The sequence below is a fragment of the Cebus imitator genome, unplaced genomic scaffold, assembly GCF_001604975.1.
Source record: "Cebus imitator isolate Cc_AM_T3 unplaced genomic scaffold, Cebus_imitator-1.0 Scaffold132, whole genome shotgun sequence".
In the NCBI taxonomy this organism is placed as follows: Eukaryota; Metazoa; Chordata; class Mammalia; order Primates; family Cebidae; genus Cebus; species Cebus imitator.
This window is the reverse complement of record NW_016107447.1, coordinates 1343928-1355609: the sequence shown is the minus strand read 5'-3', so window position 1 is coordinate 1355609 and position 11682 is coordinate 1343928. Positions and strand designations below refer to the sequence as shown.

Sequence of the window (11682 nt, the reverse complement as noted above, 5' to 3'; positions counted from 1 at the left end):
AGTTCCTCATCATGCTATTTATTACACTGTGAATTGCAGCATTTACTTGATTTTCTCCTCCATAAACAGTAAGCTCTATGAAGGCAGGTATACAGTACAGCCTGTCTTGCTCTAAACTGTATTCCAGATGCCCAGTGTGGGTGTTCAATAAATATTTCTTGACTAAATGAATGAATGAGTGACAGGAATATGGGATTGGTTAGAGAGCTAAAGACATATACCTGTAGTGGGTTTGATATATTTGCGATGTGAAAAATGAAGTAGAATAGTTGGCATATGATTATTTGTTTATTATTTATACCGTGCTCTGTTCCAAAAAGGATGTAAGGGGGCAGCATGGCTTGAGTACCGCCTCACTTGATGTGTTAAGGAGTTCACGTCCATCTAGAGATACATGTTTGAGAGACGCTATTAGAAGACTACAGGATGGTTTGGGGGAGGGAAGAGTGCTAAGAAAAGCAGTGATATCTTGTCCAACCTCATCTTCTCTCTCCTCACTTGGAAATCCTATCTCAGGAGTTAGCTAAAAACTGGTGGGAGAGTTGAAGCAGGAAAAAGGTTAGCAGTAAAGCAGGAGAGGGTTAATTCTTAGAAAGGTACACGATCCCACCATCCTTCCCACCTCTGGTGCCTACTACAAGTCAAGAGTCTGGTCTTCTCCCAGAAAGCTCTGGCTGGGTCTACGGTATTGTGTGGAGAATAGCCAGCATGGTCAGTCTGTAGGCAGGGCAGGGGCCCACTGCTAGCTGCAGGCTCCAGGCTCTGCCCCTCCATCACCCCTTTCCTCCTCTTCATCCGACTGTACCAAGGGCGTGTCTGCTCCATCATCACTTGGATTTGGGCTGTGCAGATTAGTGGAGGAGTCAGAGGATGAGGAGGAGGTCCTAGATGTGGTCCTGTCTGATGGAGGCACTGGCAGGCTCAGCTCCTCCAAATGGCTGTCGACCCCTGCCCAGAGAGAAAGCTGGTCAGGCCACAAACAGGGCTTCAGAGAACTCTTACAGATTATCTGGCCAGAAGAAACTAAAGCCTACAGAGGGGCAGAGGCTTATCCAAAGTGACTTTGCCAGTCCAGCAAAGAGCCAGGATTAAGACCATCATCTCCTGACTGCCAGCCCCTTCTATGTCATTATGCCATGTCTGGGTTCTTAGAGTTGGGTCAATCAATGCAAGAGTTCAAGTTCCACCTGCATCACTTACTGCTGCAGAGTGGCTTTGAGCAAGTCACTTTCCCTTTCAAGGACTCTGCTCCTCCTCGGCAAAATGAAAGGGATACCTACATCCCCAAAGCATTTTGGGACTAAAACCTAAGAATGCTTATAAAATGTGTGGCATAGTAAGCCATCAATAAATAGTAGCAGTTTTAATTAAAAGAATATCTATCTTACAAGTTAAGCATATGGGCTTTGGAGTCAGACAAACATGAATTCCAGTCTATCTACCTTCTGGCAACAATGCAACTTAACTTCTCTGAGCCTAATTTCCTGTTTATAAAATGGGGATTATATCACCTACCCTGATGGGACATTGTGAGGATTGAGAGAATATATGTAAAGTACTTTAGTACAGTATTGGAACCTATTAAAGTACTCAATAAATATTAATATCATTATAATGACTAAAACTACTTAAGTTGCCAAATGTAAAAATTCTATTTTCACATTATTTTAATTATAGTGACTAATTATATTAATCTAACAAATGTAAAATTAAAGAAGAGATTGGCCATTTCTAGAATTTTGGATTGGAGATGTGTAACCCAGTTCCCCCTCATGGTTAACTTCCCTAAAATCAAAACAGGCAGCTGTTTCGTTGGTGGAAACACCCACTTCCAGCCCTTACTTGTATACTTCCCAGCCCAGCCTTGCAGCCTCATTTTAGAGCCTGACATCCGGCTCTAGCTGACTAGCACTGAAGTCCCCAAAGCAGAGGGGCATACCAGACGACTGGGGGGTTGGTGGAGGATCTTCGCAAGGCAAGAACACATCTGCTCCGTCCTGATCCCCAAGGTCAATAAGTTCTACTTGCTCCAGTGTGTCCACATTCACTTCCATGGATGAGATACTACCTATGGGGGCTGTGGATCAAGAAGGAGCAAGTCAGGAGGACCCAGGCTACACACCAGGACAGTGAGAGTTCCATGTCAGGTCCCAAGTTAGAAGTAGAGAGGGCTTCTAAAAACCAGAGGGGAGAGAGTCCCACAAGATTCAGGACCCCCAGGACATCCTCCCTGCCCTACCCTAGTCCCTCTCCTCAGGACTTGGGACTTACGTCTCTGTGACTCGAGATGCAGGTGGGACAGAGGAAAGACAAACTCTGTCTCTGGCTGTAAAATGTCCTCGAAGAATTTCTGCCGCTCCCGAAGGCGGAGCTGCTGGCGCTCCAGGGTGGCCCGAGGATTTGGGTCCATGTCAGCTCCTGCGGGTAGAGGAGCAAGACAAGTACAGCTGCAAAGTCAAAAGAGAAGATGGGGGCAGGGGCCTGGGCTCAGGGAGCCCCACTGCAGCCAGCATCCCAGCAGTGGGGCCCCTGGCTCCAGCCTGGACACCTCTGCCCTTGGCGACCTCTTTCCCCTTCCCCCAAAACCAAGTGTGTCCCACAAACCAAGTCTCATGCAGAGGCGGGGCTTGCCCTAGCTGCACAAAGGGGATGCCAGTTCCAGGCACCACAAGAGAGGTACTCTGTATTCAGCGAACACAGTGTCCAACTCTCCCTATCATGTCCTCCTGAGAGGGGTTAGAGGGATTACAGGAGTTGGTTCAGAATAAATGGAGGAGGTACTTTTTCCCCTTAATAGACCCTGTTGCCTCAGAAGGCCAGGGGCAGGACAGGTTAGAGACAGAGATTTCAGGGTGGAGGGTTCCCTTCCTCCAGTGCTGCAGCTGTGACTCCTTCCCATCCTTCAAAACCCAGACAGGATAAAGCAACCCCTCCCGCGCCCCTCCCTTACTACACACACACATACACACACACACACGTGCACACACGTGTGTGCCATCCACTCCAAGCCTTGCTCTGAAGTCACAGACCTGACTTCCAGACTAGGTTCTGCCTCTGTCACCTTTCTGGTCTTAGTCTCCCCATCTGAAAATGGCATCATCAACCTACCTGCCTCAAATACAAGACCCTGCTTGTGAAGGTGAGCTATTTAGGAGACGACCATCTTTCCTTTGAATTCCCACAGTTCTTTATCTGTCCCCCTCCTCGGACACATCCCACTGACTTATCTCCCCATTAGTCAGCGAGGAGCAATTGGAAAGGCGGGTCCTGGGTCCAGTTCAGAGCAGGCTTTCTGACCCCTAGGGTTGAGAAGCGGCGAGCCAGCCAGAGCACTGAGGCTATGGGCCAGCCCAGGCCGGTGCATTCACTCCCATTTGCTCCTCTCCTTCCCGGTGTTCTGCTCTGAGCCCATCACCAGAGGCAGGAGAGTTTCCAGCTTGAGGATCAGACGTCATCCTCCGCAGACTGCCTTCCCCACCTCATCTGCACCCAGCGTATCCCAGACCCTGGCCAGCTCCACGGGCGCCGCGGAGGTGGAGAGGGACCCAACCCCGAGTGGACAAGGCAGGGCCAATGAAGTGTGGAGAGACCGAGCGGCCGCGGGCCGGCCGCGGAAGAGCGAGGTGCTGACGCCGATTCCAGGGAAAGGCTCTTAGAGCTGCCGCCCAGGTCACAACGCTAAAAATACCCAGGGCCCCTGGAGCCAGTGCTCCAGAAGCGGGGAGGGGAAAGGAGAGGTCGAGGTGGGGGAAGCGGACGGGGGTCAGGGGCTCCAGGACGCCCCCTGTCTTTTCCCCTCCCCCTAGCCCCACTGATCTCACGAGACTGAAGGAGCTGCCCCCTGGGGGGCCGCGGAGCCCGGAGCTGGAGAAACGGAGTTGTTTACGCGACTGTAGGTGCTGGGGAGAGGGTGAAGAGATTTGGGGGCAGGAGTCTGCCAGGGGCCGGGCACGAGCCAGCGAAATGGAGAACTCCCTCTCGGTCTGAGCCCCACCCGCACTGGAGCCGGCAAGAGGGAAAAAATTCCCTAAAAAGGGACACGAGGCGTCGGCGGAGGAAGGAGGAGGGGGGGAGGGCGCTCCCCCCAGGCCGTTCCCCTCGTGCTCCGGTCCCCTCCGCAATCCCCCGAGGCACCTGCGCCCACCGCCGACGGAGCCCCTACCTGCAGCGCCTGCGCCCCCGCTGACTCAGTCCGTCCGCTCCGGCGAGGCGGCGGCGGGGGCGTGGGAGCGAGCCGCGCCGGCCGGGGTGGGGCTGCGCCTCCAGGGCTCCCGGGGGACCGACGGGCCCTGGGAGCCGGGAACGAGGAAGAGGCGGGAGGCGGAAGTGGGGGAGGGGTGGTGGCGGGCGCACTCGCTCGCCGCTTGCCCGGCGGCCTGCGGCAGCCCCTGCGAGCGCGACTACTGGTACTTCCAAGGCGGTCAAAAAGTTACCCGCACGCATCCTTCCTCCCTCCGCCCAGCCGGGCCCCGCTGCACCACCCTCGCCGCCGCCGACGCCGGTGCGCTTGCCTCTGCTTGCTCGGATGCACTTGCTGCGCCCCCGCCCCGCGCAGACCCGCAGCGGGCACCCGCGCCGACTCTGCCCACGCACACTTGATGCTCTGAGCCTGCTGGGCAGCGCCCACGCAACGACTACGCACCCGAACCCTGCCTCCGGCACCCTTGGCCACACTTGCCACACTTACACGCGCGCACTTCTCCAGAGGACTCACGAGGGAAAGAGAGGGTGGGGACCTGCAGGGCACTGACCCGGTGCCGCCCAGCAGGGCAGGTGCACAGCAGCAGAGGACCCCTGCCCTGGGACTCGCCCAGCTGGTTGCCCCCGATTCCTGACTCTGGGACTAGACAGAGCCGCCGCCCAACCTACCAGTGCACTGGGCGGGGTGGGCGCCGGGCCGGGCGGGTCAGGGCTGGAGGGGTGGGCCCCTGCGCCGCGCCCCCAGACGCCGGCCAGGTGCCAGCACCTCCACGGTGCTACGAGGGGCGCTGCACTGCCGGCCTGGAGGGGTGGAGGGGCGAGGCGGCAACTGTGAGAGGAGAAAAGTTTGCCCTCTTCGCAGCGCCTCCTGGCTCAGACTCCTGGCTCAGACCAGTGCTAGAAGTGTCCAGTATAGCAGCTCCTGGAACAAGACTCCGTGGCCATTCCCTTCCTCCTCCCTTCCAGCCATCCCCTTATAGTCATTGCTCTGAAAGCAGCGTGGGGACGGGTGCGGGGAGGGAAGTTGGGGGATCTCTCTGAGATACTTCTGCCGTAGGGTCACTGGATCATTCATTCGACAAACACCCGCGAGCAAGCCAGGAACTAGGAGTCATCCTTGCCACCTCCCTCTCCCTCAAAAATACACCTCCATTTCCTGTCGATTCTCCTTCCTAAATATCTTTCCAGTCCACCATTCCTTCCGTTTGCCCCAACATCTCCCGCCTGGGCTCCTAATGCAGTAGCCTTCTCTCCGGTTTTCTTGTACTCACTCCGGCCTGGCTACACTCCATTCCCTGCATTGCAAGTCGGCTGTTATTTCAGAGTCCAAGTCTAATGTGCCCCCTCACGCCGCCCCGCCTCCCCCCCCACCTCCGCCGTTGCCCAAATCCCTCCATTGTTAGAATAAAATCCGGGCGCTGATATCTGAGCTAAGTCTTGAAAGACTTGAGTTCGACAAGCAGAAAAGAGGGGGAAGGGCATGTGCAGAGGGAGGGAAGTGTGAACAAATCATTGACACATTCAGGTTTCCCTGACAGGGGACCAGCATTCTGTACAAATACCTAAAGCACTGCCTCATATTACTGGGCTCTCAAAACAACCCTGTGAGATAAATACAGCATGCAACTTTCCCACTAGTTTACAAGCATGGAAACTAGTTTGCGGGAGGCATCAAATGCAGTGGTTAAGAGCACAGGCATTGCAGTCAGACTGTCTTGGGTTGTAAACCTATTGCTGCCTCTAGCCGGCTGGGTAAACACTTCTCTGATCCTTGATCTCTTACCTATTAAATAGGAATAATTAATCCCTCCCTCTTATGAGGTAATTTGTATAAAACGCTTAGTTCCAGGACTTGGGCACTTTGGAAATGCTCAGTAATCATTAGCTGTTTTGATTGTAATGGGGTCTGAGAAAGGGAGAGAACTGCTCTCTTCCACCAGTTTCTGAAACTGTAGGAAGTAAGCCCTAATTGTTAACACTTCCACAGAGTTTATGTGCCAGTCACTATTATAAAACTTTACAAAAATTAACCCTTTTAATCCTCTTGCTGTTTCCACTTTACATATACAGAAATTGAGATACAGAGAGGTGAAGGAACTTGTCCCAAGCCCTAAAGCTAGTAAGTGATGGAACTGGAATTTAAGCCCAGGTAGGCTGCCTCCAGAGACTGTTTGTAACCACTACTCCCAGCCTGTTCCCCTTTTATCCTGTTATAGTTTTCATCTAAGAAATATTTCAGTGGGTTGGTTTGATTCTTATTTCTCATTAATGAATAGATACTTCATCTAATTTTCTAGCACAGAAAAATGAGGCCAAGTCAGGAGTACAGTGGATGAGAACTTAGCTCCCAAAGTCATGTCCCCATTTTCGGAGATGTATACTTTCTTTTCGTTTGTTTTTTTTTTTAGATAGAGTCTCGCTCTGTCGCCCAGGCCCAGGCTGGAGTACAGTAGCACAATCTCAGCTCACTGCAACCTCCGTCTCATGGGATCAAGCAATTCTCCTACCTCAGCCCCCTGAGTAGCTGGAATTACAGGCATGTGCCCCTATTCCCCTGCTAATTTTTGTATTTTTAATAGAGATGGGGTTTTGCCATGTTGGCCAGGCTGGTTTTGAACTCCTGGCCTCAAGTGATCTACCCATCTCAGCCTCCTAAAGTGCTGTGATTACAGGAATGAGCCACCACACCAGCCCAGACATATCCTTGAGAACACGACTCCATGGATTATTTTGAGCCCAAGATGATGAAAGATCAGGAACCTCTGTCCCTTCTCTTTGCCAGATATTTACCATAAAGAAGGAATGGAGAGGAGGAAACATGTAACCTGAAAATATTTCAGGGGGCTAAGCTGGAAGGGTGTCACCTAAGAGAAAGACCAGGCAGCAGGCCAGGAGTGGGTGGCCAAAATGTTGAAAAGCACTGTGAAAAGGTAGACGGACTTAGACTCTGGCTTCCATCTAGGATGCAGAAAGCGGGAAGAACATCATTACCACACTACTAAGTTTTAGAAACTGTTGGTTAATGTACAAAATCACAACTTTTGTCAAACTTATCAGAGACCTGAGGTTGCAGAGCAACCAATTAAACTGCATTCCAAAGAAGGACAGGAGCCTCCAAGAAGAGATGGGATGCAGGCACTCGTTCAGTTGTGTAGCAGGAGAAAGACAAGCTCTCCTTGCAAGTATGTAAGAAAAGTTCAGCTAATGTTTATGTTTTTATTTTTTAGAGACAAGGTCTCACACACTGTCCAGAGGCTGAAGTGTAGTGGTGCAATCACGATTCACTATAACCTTAAACTCCTGAGCTCAAGGTATCCTCCCACTTCAGCTTCCCCAAATGTACATCACCACACATGGTTAATTTTCTGTTTTTGAGGGGGTAGAGATGGGGTCTTGCTATGTTGTCTAGGCTGGTCTCCAACTCCTGGCCACAAGTGATCCTTCTGCCTCAGCCTCCCAGAGTGCTGGGATTATGGATATAAGCCAATATGCCAGGCCAAAATTTTTATGGAATCACTAAAGACCCAGTGTAGCTAGCATGACTATATAGAATCTGTAGGCGATATAGACACTGAAGTAATCATAGAAACAACAAAATTCAGACCTCGTTCAATTCCTGAAAAAATTGACTGAATTCTCCACACTAATAGCCTAGGAGATATTACAATTTCTAGGCATAAATAATAATAAACTCAGTCCTTACTAAACACTGTGGCCAAAACTCAATAAAAAAATTACAACACAGGCCAGGTGCAGTGGCTCACGCCTGTAATCTCAACACTTTGAAAGACCAAGATGGATGGATCACCTGAGGTCCAGAATTCGAGACCAGCCTGGCCAACATGGTGAAACCCCATCTCTACTAAAAATACAAAAATTAGCTGGGCGTGATGGCAGGTGCCTATAATCCCACCTATTCGGCAGTCTGAGGCAGGAGAATTGCTTGAACCTGGGAGGTGGAGGTTGTAGTGAGCTGAGATTACTGTATGCCGTTGCATTCCAGTCTGGTTGACAAGAGCAGAACTCCCATCTCTGGAAAAAAAAAAAAAAAAACCCCACAAATTTTAAAATACCAAAACAAAACAAAACAAACAAACAAAAAACCTGTCAAGAGACAAAGCAGGCCAGGTGTGGTGGCTCATACCTCTAATCCAGCACTTTGGGAGGCCAGGGCAGATGGATTACTCAAGGAAAGGAATCTGAAGACCAGCCTGGGCAATATAGTGAGGCCCTGTTTTTATATTCAAGAGAGAAACAGAAAGAGACAGAGTGAGAGAGAGAGAGAAAAAAAAAAAAGACCAGGTACAAGACCCAGATGCTGTAGTTATCTGACAGAGAACTTAAGACAACTACAAGTAATATGTGAATATGAAAGGCTTTTGTGGAAAATGTAGACAATACTAACGAACAGAAAAGAATTTTTTGCAGAAATATGAAGACTACCAAAAAAAGAGATATATAGAAATGAGAAAAAACACATATACATAACAGATTTGAAGAATGCTGTTGACAGGCTTATCAGTACACTCGTCCTTTCTCGTGCTACTATAAGGACATATCTGAGACTGGGTAATTTATAGTGGAGAGAGGTTTAATTGACTCACTGTTCCATGGGGTTGGGGAGGCCTCAGGAAACTTACAATAATGGCAGAAGGGGAAGTAAACATGTCCTTCTTCACATGGCGGCAGCAAGGAGAAGTGCTCAGCGAAGTTGGAGGCCTTTGATGCCAAGGCTTGGGGGTTGCACCCTCTGAAGCAACAGCCTGAGCTGTACTTTGGCCCCTTTTTGCCATGGCTGGAGTGGCTGGGATGCAGGGCATCAAGTCTGGAGGCAGCACACAGCAAGGGGAGCCCTGGACCTGGCCCAGGAAACCATTTTTCCCTTCTAGTCCTCTGGGCCTATGTTGGGAGGGGCCGCTGTGAAGGTCTCTGATATGTCCTGGAGACATTTTCCTCATTGTCTTGGTGATTAACATTTGGCTCCTTGTTACTTATGCAAATTTCTATAAGGGGCTTGAATTTCTCCCCAGAAGAACGTGGTTTTTTCTTTTCTATCGCATCATCAGTCTGCAAATTTTCCAAACATTTATGCTCTGCTTTCTCTTAAATGTTTTGCCACTTAGAAATTTCTTCGGCCAGAAACCCTAAATCATCTCTTTCAAGTTCAAAGTTCCACAGATCTCTAGGGCAGGGGCAAAATGCCACCAGTCTCTTTGCATAGCAAGAGTGACCTTTACTTCAGTTCCCAACTAGTTCCTTATTTCCATCCAAGATCACCTCAGCCTAGACTTCATTATCCATATCACTCTCAGCGTTTTAGGCAAAGCCATTCAACAGTCTCTAGGAAGCTCCAAACCTTCCCACATCTTCCTGTCTTTTGAGCGCTCCAAGACTTTAGGAAGTTCCAAACTTTCCCACATTTTCCTATCTTCTTCTGAACCCTCCAAACTGTTCCAACCTCTGTCTGCTACCCAGTTCCAAAGCTGCTTCCACATTTTCAGGTATCTTTATAGCAGCACCCCACTGTACCAATACCAATTTACTGTCTTAGTCTGTTCTCACACTGCTATAAGGACACATCCGAGACTGGGTAGTTTACAAAGGAAAAAGGTTTAATTGACTCACTTTTCCACAGGGCTGGGGAGGCCTCAGGAAACTTACAATCATGGTGGAAGGGGAAGCAAACATGTCCTTCTTCACATGGTAGCAGTAAGGAGAAGTACTCAGTGAAGGGGGAAGCCCTTTATAAAACCATCAGATCTTGCAAGAACTAACTCACTATCATGAGACCAGGATGGGGTAATGACCCTCATGATTTAATTATCCTCACCTGGTCCCTCTCATGACACGTAGGGATTATGGGAACTACAATTCAAGATGTGATTTGGGTGGGGACACAACCAAACCACATCAGTCAGTAAACTCAGTATAGCTGAGGAAAGAACCAGTGAACTTGAAGACAGGTCAACAGAGACTACTCAAACTGAAACAGAAAGAGAAAAGAGTGAAACAAACAAAAACCAGAACAAATATCCAATAGCTAACATATAAGTAATTTACATCCCAGAAGGAGAAGAAACAGAGAAAAAAAATACATATATATAGATATAATATTCATTTGTAGATATAATAGCCAATAATTTTCCAAAAATAATGAAAGATATCTAACCACAGAGCCAAGAAACTCACAGAATCCAGAAAATATTTTCTTTTCTCTCTCTCTTTTTTTCTTTTTTTAAGAAGGGGTTTCACCATGATGGCCAGGCTGGTCTTGAACTCCTGACCTCAGGTGATCCACCCACCTTGGCCTCCCAAAGTGCTGGGATTACAGGTATGAGCCGCTGCACCCAGCCTCCAGAAAAGATTTAATACCAATAGACAAACACAACAAATAAGCACATGCAAACACAACCTAATATATCATATTCAACCTGTTGAAAACCAAAGATAGAGAGAAAATATTGGAAGTATCTAGAGGAAAAAGACATACTCCCTACAGGGGAACAAAGATAAGAATTACAGAAGACTTCTCATCAGAAAATGTATGACCAGAAGATAACAGAGTCATATCTTTAAAATGCTGAAAGACAAAAAGCTGCCAATCCAGAATTCTATACCTAGCAAAAATATCTTTCAAACATGAAGAAAATACAAACACTTTTTCAGATTAAAAAAAACAAAAACAACATAAAATTCATTACCAGTGGACCAGCACTATAAGAAATGTAATAGAAGTTCTGTAAGCAGAAGAAATATAATACCTGAGAGAAACTTGGATCTACATAAAGAAATGATGATCTCTGGAAATGGATAGAATAAAGGTAAATATTAAGAGACACTTTCTCATTTTTACTCACCTTAAAAGGTAATTGCTTTACTAAAGCAATGCATTGTGGCCTTATAGCATATATAAAAGTGAAATGTATGACAATAACAACAGTAAAAATGAGGAGATGGAGGAATTGGAAATATGATGTTAAAGGATTCTTACGATATGTAAGAAGTGGTATAACATTATTTGAAGATAGACATTAATTAAAGACATAGTAAATTAAATAACAACCACCAAAAAATATTTTTAAGGGAGGTATAAGTAACAAACCAATAATAGACAGAAAACGGAATCATAAAAATGCTGGGATAGGTAACTATGTGAAATGATGGATATGTTAATTTGCTTCACTGTAGTAACCACTTTACTATCTCTATGTATCCCATATCATCATATTGTTTATCTTAAATATATATAATACAGTTTATTGTTTTAAAGTGACTGTTGAACATGAAAACAAGTACATGTAATAATTTTTTCTAATGTTGGGAGGCTTCTTCCTTGGGCCACTTGTGTCCAACATGTCTTGCTGAGTATGTCAAGATCACAAGGCCCTGACCTCTCTTTCACCTGGGTCTTTGTTCAGGATTGTTAGTACAGCTAGAGTTTTGAGAGATGATATCATTTCTTAGACCAAGGCAGGCTTGCTT

General features: G+C 47.8%; 1 protein-coding gene across 6 annotated transcripts; it reads right to left on the bottom strand.

Moving 5' to 3' along the window:
* Positions 1 to 269: 269 nt before the first annotated feature.
* On the bottom strand, positions 270 to 5356 carry DBNDD2 (dysbindin domain containing 2). 6 transcript variants are annotated; one of them, XM_017541222.2, is made up of 4 exons: positions 4688 to 5356; positions 2272 to 2418; positions 1940 to 2077; positions 270 to 948 (listed from the first exon to the last, which is right to left on the bottom strand). In XM_017541222.2, the coding sequence occupies exons 2-4, from the start codon at positions 2408 to 2410 to the stop codon at positions 743 to 745; spliced, it is 483 nt and encodes a 160-aa protein (XP_017396711.1). In that variant the 5' UTR covers positions 2411 to 2418; positions 4688 to 5356; the 3' UTR covers positions 270 to 742. The 6 variants fall into 6 exon arrangements, with proteins under 6 accessions (XP_017396711.1, XP_017396713.1, XP_017396710.1 ...); XM_017541224.2 differs by having other exon boundaries at positions 4752 to 5356; XM_017541221.1 differs by lacking the exon at positions 4688 to 5356 and adding an exon at positions 4163 to 4582.
* Between the last annotated feature and the right edge of the window lie 6326 nt (positions 5357 to 11682).